Source organism: Boleophthalmus pectinirostris, unplaced genomic scaffold (assembly GCF_026225935.1).
Source record: "Boleophthalmus pectinirostris isolate CB_2022bp ecotype Guang Dong unplaced genomic scaffold, ASM2622593v1 HiC_scaffold_6, whole genome shotgun sequence".
In the NCBI taxonomy this organism is placed as follows: domain Eukaryota; kingdom Metazoa; phylum Chordata; class Actinopteri; order Gobiiformes; family Gobiidae; genus Boleophthalmus; species Boleophthalmus pectinirostris.
The window spans coordinates 23,979,984-23,999,542 of record NW_026571447.1 but is presented as its reverse complement, the minus strand read 5'-3'; the positions used below and the strand labels follow the sequence as shown (position 1 = coordinate 23,999,542).

The following is a 19,559-nucleotide window of genomic DNA, read 5'->3' as shown; positions in this document are numbered from 1 at the left end:
AATGAATCACCCTTTCTTTATCAAAGGTTAAATGTTTTCTGACTTCCTACCTCTCCAGTGTCCCTTGGAGTGTCAGGCTTGTCGACCTATCAGGTGCGTCCCAACAGTATGTGTGTGCAATGGCAGCCGCTGCTACACGCCTCTTCATACCGAGTCTCTGTACAATCTACCCTCAGTAAGTACCCTCCATTAAAGCCTGCTTGTCTTTGATTTAATGTTATTCTTTAAAGTCTTTGGATATCTTTGTGGAGTTGGCTAATTAACAGATGGTCATCAAATACTGTCCTTGACATTTGGAGTCGCATCTCTTCATTGTGTCATCTCGTTTCAAAAGTTTAGTTCACAGAGTTAGTTAGTTTGCCTTTGTAATTATAGTTTGCACAATGGATGGTCAAATCAGGACAGCTAATCCGAACTTGCTTATGTTTATAAATCTATTCCACATAGCATTATTATACTGTAAAACTGAAACAAACTGAAGCATACAAGACATTTTAATAGACTAAACCAACTATTTCGGATTCATTTTTATGTGATTTTATGTGATTATTATACCTTGCATGATAACTTGCTGTGATGCTGTTGAAAAATAAAGCTAAAATAGTCTAAATAAAGTCACATGTTGGTTAAGTCTTTCAAAACTTTAAATAGAGTTATATTAAAAGTTACTTTTAAAATGCATTTATTTTCATAGATGGGCAGAGGCAGGAGGTGAGCCTGGGGGGTGGGGATTCGCGTCAGTGTTTCTATGACCTCACTCCCAGCAGCCAATACCAGATCAGTGTTTTCACACAGCTGCAGGAGCTGGAAGGGCCCGCTGTCTCCATCACTGATATGACATGTAAGTTACACTACACCTATTACTTATTTATTTGTTTAAATGTTTATTTATTTAGTTATTTATTGTAAATTAGTATTGATTTACAGATCACACATGCACATATTGCTTGTAGTAAGAAAACCCCCCAAAAAAAACAACAACAACAAACAAATAAGAAAATAATCACTTCAAACATTTGCAAATGGTCCAAATCATAACACTTATATTTTACAAGGCTCCTTACAAATCTCTTTCTTCTATAACTTCTATAACTATAATTTTGTTAATTGTAATGAGATTTAAAGTAATTTCTTACACCACTTAACAATAATCAAACTTTTATTTTCCCCTCTCTGAGGGAGAAGATAGAGGTTGCAGTTTCAGTTCATTGGCTGCTTGATGAGCTACAGTGAACTACACAGCTCCAGGGGAACCCGGGGTTGCAGACAACCAGGACTACAAATTGAGAGAAATGTCTTTGTTCACACACATAGAAATGCATTATTGTTCTAGGTAGTATATTTAACCATATCATAAAATAAAATAAAATAATTCAAAGTTACTATAAAAAAAAAGTATAGATTTTCCAAATACCTTTTCCTCACCTGTTGATGCTTGGGAATTGAATTAGAAAACTTTCTGCTCATAAGAAAGTTATTGGTGTCTCATACTGTGCACTTTATCAGCAGGGGCAGGGCCCGTGTGGTCAGCAGATGAACCCCAGATGATGCCACTTGTAACTGTCTCTGTGATTGATGACACTCTGTTGTTTTTGTTCAGTGCCTGCTCCGACTCAAGCCCCAACTGAGCCTCCAGTCACCGAGCCCCCGCCCACCATCCCACCTGCCAAAGAAGGTGAGAAACTACTACGTATTTTAATAATATTGACTAAATTATAATGATTGTAAGTACATTTTACTTTTGGCTTGGCATCTGAAATGTGTATTGATTGGTCTACAGCTGTTTAAATACATTACAAAATAAAAAAGAGTAAGAGGTATAGATTTTTAAGCACCTGTACTAAGACAAATAAAAATACAATTTATTTTGTTCACTATTTAACTTTTGTACTAATTGTCCACTGCCTGCTTGTTTCCATTGAGATGTTATTCCTCCTTTGCCTGGAATGTTCAACAGAATAGCACTAAAATGATCAACAGTAATGGAAACATGGAAACATGGAAACTTAGGTGGCGCCACTTGGTCAAATTACAGGTCAGATCTGTGGAGAAGTGAGCCCTCTCTAAGTAAGAACGCATATTTTTCAAAGTGTTTTTAAGCAAGACATGCAGGTTTAATGCTGTGGAACATTCCAAATAAGTCAATGACATCTCTATGGAGTCAAGCAGGTGTTGGACCCACAACTAGAAAAGTTATGTTTTGGTCCTTACTGTAATTTAGAGTTTTGTTTCAAACGATATGGTTAAATATGTGAATTTTTTTCAAAAATTAACTCATGTAATACTAATTTAGTTTCTCATTCCACCTCTTCAAGGGTTCCCACTGCAAATCATCTGCTTAACTCTTATCTTCTACATCCTCTTCTCACGCCATCTAACTTTATTTCCCCTATCTTATTATACGCCTGGAATGCCTTGAATGAAATAAGATCAGAGTTGAGGAGTCTTTTAAATGACCTGACAAGCCTGGGGTGGATTTACAACCCTAACAGAGGCTGGGCAGCTCCCCGAATTGGGATCATTGTCCTCATTTGTTCCTGTCTGGAGCGCTCAGGTAAAGGCTTGACCCAATGACTCCCTGTGCGGCTGTCTGCGAGCTTTTCCGTCTAACTCTGACCTTTTTGAAACCATGGCATCTCTCTTTTATGACAAGCAACCTTTAGTCAAGACCAAACTACCAGCATGAGAAAAAGACATGCACAATAAACCGCCTCTGAAAATATGACACTACAAATCACAGCATAACAAAGTGTGTTATTCCATTTGTTGACAATAGGTGAGAGGAGAGAGAGGAAACAGACTGCTTTTCAATGAGGTGCCAGACCAAAAGAAGATGTTAAATGTTATTTTCCAGAGTTTTACAGTTGAAAAACAATGGGCTTAAATAATGTGTTATACCTGACCTTAAACAACTGTACAGCTGCGGATTTATTTAGAAATCATAATAATAAAAGCCAAAGAAAACAGTCCAGATGAGATTATAGACTGCTAATTGTACTTCTATTTGAGGGTTAATCTAATATTAAACATGCTCTGTCTTGTGATTTGTCTTCATTTGATCATTTTACAATGAAAGTGTTTTGTTTCATTCCCACAAATTTGAGTTATACTTTATTATTAGTCCGTCTACATCTCTAAAGCTCAAAATGCTATATCCCACCTTCTGATGTCATGTAGTGGGGCCCGGTCAAGCAGAAGTATACAGCAAGGCCAAAAATTCAAGTTAATGCATCTGATATAAAACTGTATTCAACAAGATAGCATATGTACCCTAGTTTATGAAACTGTTTACCTTTTTTTCTGTATCATTTTTGGTTCTAAAGTTACATACATTTAAAACAGACCATGTATGCAACATGGAACAAAAATTATTTCCCAAATTTCAAAGACCTGCAAATCATGTAAATAAATTGATGTATTTCATCATATCTTGTGTTATTCGATCTTTGAACTGTTGATGAAGGTACATGATTTTTTTTTCAAAATGTATTTAAAATGATAAAAATTTGCTTGGAAGGACTGACATATTTTATAGAAATAGTTTCCTTTCATTTTGAAGTAATATTAAAGTATTCGGAAGAAAAAAGCTGACAAATTATGCAAAATCATGCACCTTCTACTTGCTTGCCTAATTTTCCCTCCGTTACTTTTCCCTCCGTTACCATGACCTTTCTTAATAAAAAATTTCATTACTCAAAAAGTAAGAGGTTTTTCAACCTAATCTTGTACCATATGGTAGAAAACTATATTAAGCAAATATTCAAACCAGTTTGTTAAGGATATGTAAGTGAGAACCGCTAGTTATCGCTGTTTGTATTTATTTCCCAAAAAGTGCTGCATATTTCATTCCCTCCGTTACCGACATGAGTTTTAAATTTTTTGTCAACAACTTGAAAGAATATCGCAGGGTTAACTTTACCCTGTTGGAGTGCTAACTCTTTCCTACATTCTAATACTTTACTTATTTCAATAGTCCCTCTAGTTTCTGAATAAGAGCTATTTGAATGTAAAAAATCTGCCCCTGTTTCCCTCCATTACCACTTGATCAGACCCAGTGGTAGTTTTCAAGTTAACAGCTACCTTTTACCTTTCGTTTAAGAGTGACAGCAATTCCAGGGCTGAAATCATCCAAATGATTGTAGTGAAACTCTATTGACTTTAAAAAGACAGTGGAGCACTTCTTGTATTACCACATGACATCAAGAGGTGGAACTGAGTGTTTTCTGTTTGGGAGAAGAACTAAATAAAACTCCAGGTATGTTTTTGATGAGAAAACAACATTATAACATATATCAGAAAATAGTAGTAATCTAAAATACTTGTGTTTAATGTATTTATTTTTGCCTGTATTCAAATTAATATTCAATTTTGATGTCCCCTTCATTCTGTAGAGCACTTAGCATTACGTGTACAAATTGCCGTCTGCAGCTATTGCCTGTATTAACCTGTATGTATCTGTATGCAGTGTGTAAGGAGGCAAAGGCTGACCTGGCGTTCCTGGTGGATGGTTCCTGGTCCATTGGAGACGACAATTTCCTGAAGATCACACGTTTCCTGTATAGCACCATGGGTTCGCTTGATCTGATTGGACCTGATGGCACCCAAGTAAGTTCGGGGCTTAACTTACCAGAGCTAAAATATGCACTCCCACCTCAACTTCTAACACTTCACCTCAAAAGTAAAACAGTAATGATGAGGTATGGTCTGAATTATGTTGCATAGACTGTCTTCTGGGTGCTGTTATTCACATTTAGGCCTTCTAGTGGTTCCTGTGTCTCGCCTTAATGTCTGCATCCTCTGAAAAATACAATATAGGCTTTTCAACTATGCTATAAATTACCCTAAAGATTTAAAATATGTTCAAGAGTTTAAATTTCTTTTCATTCTTTGTGATTTGTCCTCTTCATTATGGCATTATCCTGTGAATTATGCATGCCTATGGAGAGTGCAGAAGCTGGGGTTTCTGCCAACAACAGCCAAGCTAAACCCATAAAATCATTAACTGAAGAAATATGATATTATTTGAACATTCATATAGGCTGCTGGTGAAAACCTGTCTTTTGTGGTTATTTTGTAAGCTTGTTTAGCAATTTGTGGACATGAGTATCATTTTGGCATTTCTCTTCTAGGGTTTCCAAGGAAAGTAATGTGTTTTCAGCTGTATAGTTAGTCAGATATTGATTTGACATGTGTATTACTTGATGGTCAGTATGGCAAAAACAAATCATATTGCAGTTGTTTAGACCAGTGTTTCCCAAACTTTTTGTCTGGGGACCCATATTTTAAAAGTCACAAACATTTGCAAACCAAGTAAATAGACATTATTCGTAAATTAAAAATAAAGGTGGATTTGACAGTTATTCAGCATTAAAGAGGATATTTTATTGTTGACTGAGTGATCGTGTCTCTCTGAACAATTAGTATTACTCAAGTTTTAAACAATGAAAAACAGTCAGTGAACCAACAATGAAAGCTATCCATAAGTCACCTATTTGGACATTAAATGTAGCCTATTTCTTTTTCTTTTCAACATTCAATTGAATCAGCAATACTGGAACAAAACAGTCAATAAAATAATTACAAAAAGATTAGAAATTGTACAGAACATGTCTTAAAGGTTGTATGGAGGATTTTTTTTTGTTTCAAATTGTCAATGATAGCATTATAGAGATGCAGTAGCCTTGTAATTATGATGACCAAAAAAAAGAGAATAAAAATTCATCAACTCTGGACGTGGTGGGGCCAGCTAAACATTTGTCAATAGATAACGACACTGCCTCGTTATCTGTTAGCTGACAGGCTGTCAATCAATCTCCCTACGTTTCTAGCGTAACTGACTTGCCTGCGCGCCGCCGGTACGTAGTTTACGTACGCCTGTCACGCAGTCCACAGACGCAAGCCGCACAGACGCAAGCCGCACAGACGCAAGCCGCACAGACGCAAGCCGCACAGACGCAAGCCGCACAGACGCAAGCCGCACAGACGCTGTTTACTCCACCAACGCAACAGTTCTTAGCGGCTTTTTTTGACCTATATCTTCCTCGCAGTTAGCACAAAGTTTGTTGCAATGGCAGACAAGAATCCAGGAGCAGTTAGCCGCAAAAGAAAGTCCGTTTTTGAGATTGCTGAAAGAAGAAGACAAGGGGAAAAGCAGCGAAGCCAAACTAAGGTGATTCTTGAAGATTCATTCCAGCGATGGCGCAACTGAAGCAGACGCAGGGTCTAAAGACTGACGCATTGGTCGCCAAATTACTCCTGGACAGGTCACTTCTGCTTATTATGAAAACGTACTTTATTTCCAAGAGCTAGACAAACGTTTTTCAGGACACGAAAGCGATATCCTATGTCTGAAAACGTAATTTTCAGTGCAAAGAAAGAGTCCGCTTGCTGCTGCGTGTTGTAGCTAGTTCATTCGCACTGAATCTCCGCGCAACCTTCTCTGCACCCCTTTCCTGCTCCTGTCCCCGCTGCCCGATCCGCTCTTCCCCCTGCTCCTCATTTCTCTGGGCACGGAATCTCCACGCACCGCTCCTCTCTCCTCTCCTCTCTCCCTGCTCCGCTCTTCTCCCTGCTCCTTGCGTCTTGTCTGCGCACGAAATGTCCGCGCACCCGCTCCCCCCGCTCCTCACTTGCCTAACCAACACTGTAGTTAGTTGTTTACAAGTCATGTGCAGCGCACCGGCTGTAAACAAACCTGTTTCTGGCGTAAAGAGGAGGCGGGAGGAGGCGTTTCTACGTAGGGAGCTGTAGGGGAGGGGGGGTGGTTTCACGCATGCGCAACATTTGAAAAAGGACAAACAGTCGCTGGATTTCTCGTTCCTTGGAAAATCCTCTATACAACCTTTAACATTTCAACATGTGTCAGAACTGTATACTGCAGACCTAGATGCAGATCGTGACAAGGCGACCCTAAAAAAATCTCTTGCGACCCAGTCTTTGGGAAACAATGGTTTAGACTATAGATTGTGATTTCTATTTGATCACAATTCTTGTACATACAGTGCTGTAGCTAACACCTACGTATTGCTTTTGAGTATTTTCACTTATTTCCTTCTTCTGAGAGTTCATGTGTCAAGCAAAATCCACCTTAATGTCAAACACTGACCATAAAGAAAGGAACGGGTAAGCAAAAAGATTCTTAGAAATTATCAGTGTCTTTAGGCGGCAACTAAAGTTATTTTCAGCATCTGACTTTACTGTGATTCTGTGCTAATTCACCTGTCACTCATTCAGAGCATAAGTAAGACCAGTAAGTAGCAGACTGTCTCAAGGGCAGATTTCATTTTTTGGATTTTCTTTCAATTTATTGTTCATTGTCCAATAGTTTTATTGCATTTATATGGGCTTGAGAAGGACACAAAGCTACAAAGGCAGTGACTTTAGTCCAAATTTTATAACTGAACCTCATTAAGTATGCATCTCTTCTACACAGCATTAAATTTTTATAAGTTTCACCACTTTTTAAGGGAACTTTCAATTGTTTGTGTTGGTCTCGTTAATTGTTTCAGGAAGGCTGACTCCATTGGCATTGTTTGTTTTCAGAATGATGCTGTGGAGTGGATTTTACTTTTGTTTGTCTGCCTCTGGAGAAATCAGCTGGACCAAAGACTTTTATCTAAAAAGTTTACAGAAGTGAAAAGAACTTTAAACCTTTGAGACTTTCTGGAAGAACTTAATTTATTGAGCGTACAATCAGGCCTGCACTGGTTGGCACTTCTGCACAACCTGTAAGGATGATTTTTTTACTGGACCACAACTTTCTAATGCTATTTTTTCTGCTGTGGTAATTTATAAACTAACTTAATACTTATTCTGCGTAGCTTGGATTTATGTTATAACAATATTGTACAACTTAGGACGATTCTAGACAGTGCACATCTGCTTTATTTTTTAATTTATTGGTTTACTTGACAGGGACATTGTGTATTCATTAAATACAATTTCTGTAAATGTTCCTTTTTTCATTTGCAATCCATGGACAGATGATAAAATGGTCTCTCTAAAAGTAATAGGTCTACACAGTATAAATTATGTAAAACTGTTCCATTAAAGGCGCTGTACCTGATTTTTACTGTCTTAAAAATTAAATGAAAAACAGAACAGTTTGCAGTGATCCGTTGCTATTTCTCACTTACCTTATGCATTCCGAGTATTGTAATTATTCATCACAATTACTTTATGTGTTTTTCACAACTCTCAACTCTGACAATAAAGGTAACAGCATGTTGATTGCCTTCAGCCTTATTACTAGCCTTGCAAAATAAACAAATATGTATTTTTTGCTTATTATTGCTGAACACAATCAATCTAAAAACAACAACAAAAGTAAAAAAAATCAAAATAATAAAAATAAAAATTGGCCGCAGCTGAGCCCGAATCTTTGTTGTCTAACTGGTTAATCACGCCATTGCCGAGCTGTAATGAACCAATTTCATTCCTCTCTGCCTCGGCCCCCCACTTTGACAGTGAAACTCAGCTGATTCATTTGTTCTGTACTTTGTGTAATTTTTCTGTTATATGATTAGCTGCCCTCTCTGTACCCCACCATTTTCTGGCAATAGGCACTAAACCAAAGGAAAACATGGGGTGTAATGTGAGAGAATTGGCCATACAATAAAGGGAGAGTTGGCAAGAACAGTAGCTAACCCTGAGCCAAAAACAGCACTATTAGCAGTCTGCAGGCAATAATAGTTACACGCCCCAACCAAAAGAGTTCTGGTTTAAAATTTGACTTTGGGATTTATGTAATACAAAGCTTTTTATTGTTAACGATTATTCTATTTCACAGGCTGCACAATTAGATAAAAAATGATGTTTTGCAGACAGAGAAGATTTGAATTGAATGTCACACATTTTAGAAACCAAAATCTGTCTCTCTGTCAGTTTTTGTTGGTCATTTCAGAAACCTAAGGCAAAGGTTTGAAGGTTACAGATGGAAATATGTTAAAGATGCACTAACTACTCATGTGCTCAGCAGTTGCTTTGTCTTGAATACTACAAATGGCATTGTTTAATCAAAGCACTAGGCCTATTGGATAAATAAATGCAAGATAAGTTAGTTTAATGCCATGCTGTGGAAGACATGGGGACCTCCCTAACTTCTTGGGTTCTTTTTAAAGACAATACATTAAAGTGTATTTTCCTTGTTGGCATGTTTCGGCTGCTGGTCGCAAGCCATCCTCAGAACTCTTCACTGGTGTTGGTGGTGACCTGTTGTATATCAGCTGTTGTTACTTCTTGTAGGTGTGGTCAGTCTGATTAACCTGGCAGGTCGCTCAGACTGACCACACCTGTAGTCGCCCGGTGTTCTCTGGAGGAGAGTGTCCTAGGCTGACCTCGCCTACAGGAAGTAACAACAGCTGATTTACGACACGTCACCACCAACACCAGTGACAGTTCTGAGGATGGCTTGCAGCTAGCAGCCGAAACATGTCAACAAGATATACACAATTTACTGTATGGTCTTTAAAGAGAACCCAAGAAGTTAAAGTATAGAAGAAGACAATATCAACATTTTTGGCTTAATGGAGACCTCTCTACCCAAAAAGTTATAAATTGCACCTTGCACCTATACTGTCCTACAAAGGCAGTACGCCGTAACATCATGATTGGTCAAAAATGAGTTAATGTGTTTTTGAGAGTTTTTGAGACCTCCTTTATCATGTGAATAAATATCGTGAAAAATAATGAGCTCAAAGTTCCTGTACTCTATCTTTGTATCATGTGCCAAATATAAGGAGTCATGTAAAGGCAAAAGGCAGTAACAGTGTATGTTTTGTTTGTGATTTAGTTAATAAATATATTTTATTTTAAAATCTTGGCACAGAGTCTTAACACATTAAATAAATATACCTTTGTATTCAGTTATACTCAGATTATCTTTAATGTTAAAGGGATAGTTCGGATTTTTTGATTTGTTGTTACAGCCTGGATAATCAAGAGTTCGCACCATTTTTTAGATATATTCATATGTATCTTATACAAGCTATACTTATGGCTCTAGCTCTCTCGTTAGCTCTCTCGCGTGGCGGCGGTCTGCGCATGTAAACACTGCAGAACAACTGAAGAAACAGATGGATCCGTGCGCGGCTGTCACCTGGCGGCCGCGCACAGTGGTACGTACGGAGAGAAAATAGCGCCAAGCGATTATGAGGGCTGACTTTTTAGAGGATGATGGTTTTGTGATGCAAATGTATCACTCTTTTGAACACATATTGCTTTGAGAAGAAAAACGCTTTAGTATACAGTCCCCACACAACTTGCCGAACTACTTTCCTCAGCACCAAAACTGGCCAGTATCTCGGCTCACCGGACGCTTTCGGGGGGTAAGTCGGTGTGGATGCCATGTGTCGATGTGGACAACACTGATGACGGGGATGCCATACAGATTCATGTCAAAAAATCCGAACTATCCCTTTAAAGTATTTTGTGCATTTAGTCATACTGTACACACTACACTGCAAAGTAACTTGTCTGTCAAACTGTTGTGTTGTGTAAGTGTTGCCATATGATCCTGATCAGCACTAAATAGGAAATCCAAAGGTGTTTTATATCATTTCAAACAAACCCCGTGATGACTCGAACTTGGTGAGGTGTTAAAAAATCAAGCAAATAATGATCATGTCAGTTACTGCCTTTTACCTTTGCGTGACTTCTTATTTTTGGCTCATGATGCAAAGGCAGAATACATGAATTGCCATTAAGGGTCAAAGGTCAATTTTGAGCTCAAGATTTTTCGCATACAAATTTCTTCATTATAGCAACTACCCTACTTTGTCTGGACAAAACAGAAACTTTGAAGTCATTTTTCTCTGTTTCACAGTTGAGTGAGTTAAGGTCTTTTGCTTTTGTAGGGTAGTATAGTGTATCTATGGGCAATATATTACATTACAATACCGAACAGTAGTTTGTCTGATGCTTTTCTTTACTTTTCCGATGCTATATCCATACCACAAAGCTCGCTCTTGTGCCTAATCAAGTTCAGCCTGTAGTGTGAACTTCAGCCTAGATTAAAGACAATTAGAAAAACAATACATAATGCCTGTCTGTGTTTGTCTCTGCAGGTGGCCATTGCTCAGTTTAGCGACGACGCTCGGACAGAGTTCCAGCTGAGTTCCCATAGCAACAAGGAAGCGCTGCTGGAAGCCATTCAGAAAATTAGATACAAGGGAGGAAACACCAAGACAGGTCAGAGCCTAATAATAAGTTATTATTGAGTGATATAATAAACCTTAGCAATACTGTCAGGAAAAATAGTTGCACTTTAAAGTTGGTTAAAGTCAAAAGTTAAAGTCTCTTAAACAAGTAACCAAATATAAATCACAGATTCTGGTAATTTTGTATTCTTTTCCTTCTGATGAGCACATTTACAATATTGGTCAAGAAATATCCAGATTTATTTAAATACAAAAGGCTCATCTGTAAATTTGAGATTTAAGAAGACATACCTGCATTCGCCTCAAATCACAGTCCATTAATAACTTATTTTCTTTCATTGCGGTCAAGTTCCAATTCATAAAGAGTTTTTTTGGGGTGTTTGTTTACACTCTTTCTACATTGCAAGGTCTTCTGTAGTTTTCTCTTGCAGCACTTTTTAAGGTGCTGCTTCAACCAACAATGTATTTAGTCATAGGACCTTGCAATAAGATATTATATTGTAACTGCCATTATATATGAGAGACATATATACATAGTTAACACCTCTAGTGAATTGGTGCCTAGTTTCTTGAATAGTTTAATTATGGTGATTGTTAGTTGAAGACAGTGTCACCTTTATGTTCCCTTGATATTCACCAGTTTCCTGCTTGCCTCAGTATCACACCTGTTTGCTTTGTTTGAGAAGTCTCACGGCTCCCAGTCTTTCATCCTCGCCTCTTTTCTCTCTCTGCTTTTACACACAATGTTGGCGCTAAATCTCCAGTGTGACTCCCTGTTTTAATTAAAACAGTTGGTATTTAATATGACAGTTGGGTGTATATGCACAAAGATGACAAAGGCAGTTTCTCAGCTTACAATGCGTTTCACACACGGGTTATTAATCTTCCAGAGAAAAACAAATATTTATCAATCTATCAAACTGTACCACTTTTCATGTGTTATTAACTAATCTATTTATTAAATGAGATTTGAAATGTTTGTGATTGTTAGAGTTTTTGGATTAGAAAGAAATTTGATGTATTATTTTTGGTTTGGGTCCATATCACCTTCTTATAGTAGCAATTTTTGTTAGTATTCTCTAAAATCACAAAATAGATTGTTTACTGGTCTGTTTTTCAAGACAACTCCACATTTTAGGGCAAATTTTGAAAAATATGGCATTGTGATTGTTCTGGTAAGCATTTTGATCATGGTTAGATTGACTCTTTATTGATTTACTGTTCACAGTGCACATTTTAACCATGTTAATGTCTGAGAGAAGAAAAACAATCCCATGCATTTCATATCATGTTGTCTAGATCTAAACCACAGGGGGGACAGGTTTCATACATAAATAAGGCTCTATTGATTTTTCCTTCGTATTGATTTATATTTTTCTTATTAAAAACAAGCAATGGCTTTCAGTCTCTATTTTATGAAGAGAGACTTTTTATCAGTGCACAACACAAACATTGCCCAATAAATCTTTACTTCAAACCACACACTTTTACTGACAGGATTGGCTTACAGTTTTCCAGTGGTTAGATTTTAGATAGACCTTTGATCATAGACTCGATTAAAAGTCTACTAATTGCCCCACCATATTTTAAATGTTGTACTGCTTTTGCTGCTTAAATGGCACCACGCAGTTTGCCATGCCATAGCCCCCCACTTCTCATCTTTCATTGGTAAACCAGGCTCTGCACACCCCATCAGGGCCTCTCTCTGTCTGAGCCCTCAAAGCTGTTCACTAAAACACAGCCGCTGTCACTCTCCACTCACCTCTGTCCTCTGGCAACGCTGTCTGTGCAGAAACTGACAGACACCCTGCAGTTTTAATGCCTTTTTATGTTTTTTATTGGAAATGGCTACCTATTATGTGATATCCCCCAGCAGGTCCCAAAGCCCTTTAGGTCAAGTCGACACATTGAGCACATTTTCTCACATAACTTCAAACCAGCATTTCAATTTTAACAGCCTCTGTCCGCTTCACTGGTCTACATATTTCTTTAACTTTTTGATTTATTTATAATATTACGCTTCAACAGTCTAGACCAGCTACCATAATTTAAGAAAAGTTTTAGAATATCAACTTCTTTCTTTTAACTTGAGACATATTCATAATCACGATCATGTCACAAGCTGGCCTGTAGAGGATGAACATACTTTAATACATTTATGAGTAAAAATGTTTCATTTTGTAGTTTTGAAACCAGTGCCCATCATTTAGGACTAGAGTATAGAGACAAAACTTGTAATAACAAATCAAATTTCATTAAAAGGTACACTGCGTAACTTGTGGATTGTACATCACCTGCTTGACTCCATGTATATATTTTATTACAGCTGTTTAAAGGCTCAAAAACCCCTTGATAAACATGCACTCTTAATAGTAAGCTTCTCCACAGATCTGACCTGTAACTTGACCTGCCTTTCTCCATGGTGATAGATAAGCTAAATGTCATACTATGAAACACTCCCATCTCATAGTAAACAAGCTGGTAGAGAACCCTCCACCATAAAGATGACAGTGTACCTTTATTTACCTAATCTAATCTGGGTTTGACTATCTCATTATTTGCTCTTGTTATGGGTTGCATATTATGTTCCTGACACTGCCCTTTCCACATATCTGGCCTTGAGACTTGCACAAAAAAATGCAAAATTCCCTCTTGTAGTTGGGGTTTTACAACACCTACTACTGTATATTTGTGTATTCCTCTTAGCTTCTGTTCTCTCAAGATGATGCAGGCTCAATAGATTAATTTTGTGACTTTTTCTTGATGCATTTGGGAGGTACAAGGTGCTGATGTTGACATACCGGGATTTGCCTTTTTATTATGCATTTATTCATTAAGGTATTAGAGGGCCTTTGACCTGCTTAGGGAGTGATTGATTTAGTGTTGTCTTCACTGTGAGTGTGTGTGTGTATGTGTGTGTACACCAGGATTGTGGAGTTTTACCCTTGAGATATTTTGGCTAATCTTTGCTTTGCTTTGATGCTCGATGTGGATACGGATGATCAAGTTTGTGATGAATAGATTTTCTGTTTTACTTTCTCCATTTTGCAGCATACTGGATTATTGTATTGTGAGTGTTGGGCTTGGCTGCTGTTGTACAATTTCAACCTCATAACATCTATTCAACTGACATTTTTTTTAAACAAATGTAATAAATTTTGGACAATTATTGTAATTATAATTATAATAATTATAAGCAACAATTGGCAACTTAAGGGTCCCCATCTTGTTTGTTTCCTTTTCTTGTCTGGCTTGATAAAAATTATTGCACCAGGCAGAGCATTCATTACAAAATAAAATAAAATTCCAAATTTCATAGCGCATTAAGATACTGGATTGCTGACTCTACACATTATTAGTTATAGTTTAGTTAGAGCTCTTTGGCTTGTATCTTTTTGTAGTTTTCTGTACATTTCTGTATGTCATATTTGTGCATATTCAGATTAAGAGCTCTACCTCCCATTGCCCTCCTGCTCCTCTGCGCCTCCCACTCAACGCTCGCTCATCTCGGCCTCATGCCTGACTGCCTGTTGGCTCGACCTGCACCATCACATGACAGTATAGAATATGTAGAGTACAAGACAAGACTGGATACATTTACATGGCCAGCAAAATCAGATAACTACAATATTCAGAATTAGATCAGAATGTAATCATCAAAAACACTGGGTATGTCAATCATTAGATTTTCATAGTTAATGTTTGTATTCGGATGGATTTTGAAATTACTTTAGGTTGTTTGTTTTGTTTTTGTTTGTTTTTTTGTATATTTTTGTATAGTTTTCCCTATCAAAACCAGCAAGGTGTGAACAATCAGAAAGAAATCAGATTACTCATATCAGATGTAAATGTCCATATGGCATTTCAAAAATCTTTCAAAACTCCAGAAATCTGACAAAGGTCACACTTTGGGTGTTCATGTGGACATCGCCAATGAGCCAATAAGCAAGAAACAAGCTGTTGGAGAATACACTTCATCAGTAAAAATCTCTCGCTCAACATTACCTTTACAGTGACCTATGGAAAGAAAGACTGACAGATATTTGTGTGGTTTAATCATAGTCATTGCCTGGGTAATTTTCAAAGGAAAGGAAATAGCGTAATGTTAAAGGATCATTTGCGGTTTGTGTATAGATATAGTACAAAAGGTTTAGTAGATGTGGCACTGAACATACTGTATAGTTATATAACTATAATAACTATGGTGAATTAGTGTAAAAAGAATAGCGCCGTTGATCATAATTACAACTGCATGTTAAACCTACTACCCCTGAAGAACAGGGTGACACCTTTTGAAAAGTTGGGACACCACACCACACATTTTTGACACAACAAAAGTGTATTCTTTTACTTTTGTATGTTAATCCTGTTCTTGCTGTCTAGACATGTTTTATTGAGTGATGAAGTCATTAGGAGGAGATGTGGAACTGCACACCATATGACGTTTATCTCCTTTTTAAGATTTGCATGTGAACTTTTCCTCGCATCGGTGGTTACATCTAATTGAAACGCATTACACATTGTCTGACATATTTAAATGCTAATGGGGCCTTGACTGGACTATAGTTCACCAAGTCCATGTCATAATTATGGGCATATAGATGTATTAATATTTAATAAGATTACATTAATATGTTATTAGTAGTTTTCAAATGACTTATGTTTTGGTATTTTGTATGGTATCTCTTATAACTATAGGCGTGGGAAATGCGGTGCTGCAGTCTGGACCCTCTGTCTTTAGGCCCGTCAGGCTAAACTTATGTCCATATTTTTTATTATGAAAAAACATAGCCTAAATAATAAATACCCTTTACATTAACAATGTTTCCTTTTTTGCCAATAACCATGAATAATTGTAAACTCACAGTGCGTGTGTGTGTGTGTGTGTGCGTGTGTGTGTGTGTGTGTGTGTGCATATGCATGCGTGTGCTTGCGTGTGTGTGTGTGCGCGCACGTGTGTGTCTATGCAGCAGAATTGTAGATTACTGCATTTGATATTGAAACTAATATTGTGTGATACTCTATAGCCCTCAGCTTCATCAGACTTGTGTCTGGTTGTAACGTTGTTAAAAGAGAGGCAATATTGGTTTTGTCGAATGATGGTGCCAGTTATATTGGGTTGCCAGATACTATGACTAAAACCAGTTGGAACTTAACCTAAAAGGAGTCTCCCTGACCTTAATGCTCACTACCAAAACCCAAGCATTTGCAGTTTATGGTTCATTATTGAGGGTGTAGCTTCTAGTAGTTAAGAGTTAACAAAGAATGAGCCATGCCGTGTCCATATAGCTTAGTATTAGAGTATTAGTATTAGTATTAGAGTATTTAGGTAAAGTCACTGGCAACCCATGAATTGTCAACTGATTATTTATGTTTTGAAGATTTTCTAAAATAAAGCCTACTCAAAATACTAGGTGGAGATAAAATTATTACTATTTAGAAATTCAAGAATTTATATTAAAATAAACATTGTAATTGGTAAACTTTTTCAACTGACAGGTAATATTCTGAGTACAATGTACAAATACCTGTCTTTTCTAGGTCGAGCCATCAAACATGTCAAAGAGTCGATCTTTACCACAGAGGCTGGGGCCAGAAAGGGCGTTCCTAAGGTTTTAGTGGTTCTCACAGATGGACGCTCCCAGGATGATGTCAACAAAGTGTCAAAAGAGATGCAGATGGAGGGTAGGCAGTATGTGTGTATTGTTTTACCTGCTAGCCCTGTCACTATAACACACTTTAGTGCTATAAATTGCTGCAGAAAATAACATGATAAAAGATAATAATGAAGGCCACTTTATGCCACTGACACAATATAAGTTCAAAGCAGGATAATCCCAGTAAAAGCTTTCTGACTGAACCACACTTCAAATAAACATGAAATGCAATGAATATAGCATTTGAAAACACATAAGTTAGTCTAAAATAAGGCATCATTATGTTAATTATACGACCCGCTACTGCTCAAATGTAAGCAAACTAATAAAAAGGAGAAAGTTCCACACTAGAGCTATGAATAAATATGAGCACAACAATGTTGATCATCTATCATTAATTTAATTATAGTTTGAAGTTTTTTCATTATTTTGATAACAGTGGACCAAGAATGTGCTAACATCTGCCTATAAATGCCTTGGTTCAAATATTCCACAAAACTTAAATGGGCCATGAAATTGAAAAAAACTGCAGAAATATGACTCTGTATCCTTGCTTGAAAGATTACACTGTCTCTTTTTGTGGTCAGTTTTATTTATAGATGATATTTTAATTTTGCATCTCCAGTACAACAATTACAATATTTACACTTTACAATACACTTTCACAATATATCTCCCACCTGTCCTATTACCAGCTCATCTTAAAACATTCTTCTTTTGCTTGGTTTTCACAATATTTCTTAAAAACTTTCAGGATATATTATCTTTGCCATTGGCTTTGCGGATGCTGACTACGGCGAATTGGTGAATATCGCCAGTAAACCCAGTGATAGACATGTCTTCTTTGTTGATGATTTGGACGCTGTGAAGAAAATAGAAGAACAGCTTATAACATTCGTCTGTGAAGCTGCTACTGCCAGTAAGTAACCTGACATTTTCAAAGAGACAGATGGAATAAAAGGACTTCAAGTAGAAAAAAACTTCTTATATGAAAGAAGAGTGAATGTACTAAAAGGTAATTTACATCATGAACAAAAAACTTCCTTCTACTTTTCAGCCTGTCCATCAGTTTTGATGAGTGGTAACACGTTGGCAGGTAAGGTGCACCAAGAACAAAGAGTTAGCTACAGAGGTTGTTCAAAGCCTCATATGTCTGTCTTTTCTCGTAAGACACTTTTATTAAAGAAATTCTGTTCATTTTCTATGGAGGTTTCCGTATGATGGAGAAGTTCAGTTTAGTGGAGAAAGAGTACAGCACTATTCCTGGTGTTTCTTTGGAGCCGGGATCATTCAACAGCTTTCCTTGTTACCGCTTACACAGAGACGCACTGGTGTCCCAACCAACCAAGTGAGTAACACTGGATGCTTCAGCTGATATGAACAAAATAGCTGCAATTACATTAGCTTACAGTAGGGCACATTCAGAATCGTTTATCAGATGGAAATAAAAAGAAATAAAATGTTACTGACGTAGAAATATAAAAGATACTAACTGATACAAAAATTGGTATTGAAACTAGCTGCCGTTGGAGCAGGTATTGATACGAAAAATAATCTCATAAATAAACAGTATTGAACCTGTGTGATGTTTTAGTTTTAACTGCTTTGTACTGTAATTCTTCAGGCTCTGACAAGCACCTTAAAAGTTAAAGAAGATGCCAAAGTGCACAAAGGTGTTAAGCAAGAAAGGGCCATGAAAGGCATTTGTAATTTTAGTGCTCCATATGTGTCACAAATACTTTGAAAATCTCTAAAGGACTTGTTACATGTCTCATCACTTTTGTTTGTCGTACACGAGGTACCTCCACCCTGAAGGACTGCCCTCTGACTACACCATTTCTATGATGCTCCGACTGCTGCCTGAGACCCCACATGAGCCATTTGCATTATGGGAAATTCTGAACAAAAACAATGACCCGTTGGTTGGAGTCATTCTTGACAGTGAGTTTAGTTATATTCTGTCTATCAATAAAAACACAATGCTGTAGTTCTAGTTCTCTTTATTAATAACAAGTTTGACAGAAAATTTTATTTTTGGGTGACATTGGCACAGTGGTTAGATTCTATTGTTGTGTCCTTAGGCAAGACACATCACCCACCTTGCCTAGCGTGAAAGTGGTATATGAGTGACTGGTGGTGCTCAGGGGCTGATTGAACATATTAGCAACCTTTCTTCCATCAGTCTGCCCCAGGACAAGATTGTAGCTAACCACCACCAAGTGAGGAATGAATGAATAATACATTGTAAAGTGCTCTGGATGCCTTGAGAGACGCTTTTTAAGTCCAAAGCATTACTATTTATTATTACAATAAAAGTCATGGACATTTCATTGTGTTGCTATTATGTCTGTTTTCAAACTTCTGCTCAAACGTTTTTTGCTTCTCATAATTGTATTTTTTTTTTGTGCCCAGATGCAGGAAAAACATTGACTTTCTTCAACCATGACTACAAAGGGGACTTCCAGACGGTCACATTTGAGGGAGTTGAAATAAAAAGAATCTTTCATGGAAGTTTTCATAAGGTGAGTTTATTAATTTACCACTGATCAATCTTTCATGAACGAACTATGCTGGCTGTATATTTATCTTCACATTTCTTTAATACTGCAAAAGGTTTGTTGGTTTTATTGAATTTAGAGGAAGGTTACAAACTATTAAAATCTGCACCTCTTAGCTTTTTTTTTTTTTTATTATTATTTTATGCTTAGAAGGTTATTTGGCTGTAAAAAGTTGTCATCTGCTTAAG

General features: G+C 37.1%; 1 protein-coding gene across 1 annotated transcript in view; it reads left to right on the top strand.

Annotated features, from left to right (window-relative positions):
• The window catches only part of col14a1a (collagen, type XIV, alpha 1a), an 86,122-nt gene that overhangs the window by 42,598 nt on the left and 23,965 nt on the right, over positions 1-19,559 (top strand). The window contains exons 22-32 of the mRNA XM_055163876.1: positions 59-175; positions 695-841; positions 1,601-1,675; positions 4,466-4,605; positions 11,064-11,187; positions 16,698-16,841; positions 17,568-17,732; positions 17,871-17,909; positions 18,023-18,161; positions 18,612-18,754; positions 19,226-19,335. Of these exons, the coding sequence (XP_055019851.1) occupies positions 59-175; positions 695-841; positions 1,601-1,675; positions 4,466-4,605; positions 11,064-11,187; positions 16,698-16,841; positions 17,568-17,732; positions 17,871-17,909; positions 18,023-18,161; positions 18,612-18,754; positions 19,226-19,335 (1,343 nt within the window). The remainder of the gene's footprint in view (positions 1-58; positions 176-694; positions 842-1,600; positions 1,676-4,465; positions 4,606-11,063; positions 11,188-16,697; positions 16,842-17,567; positions 17,733-17,870; positions 17,910-18,022; positions 18,162-18,611; positions 18,755-19,225; positions 19,336-19,559) is intronic.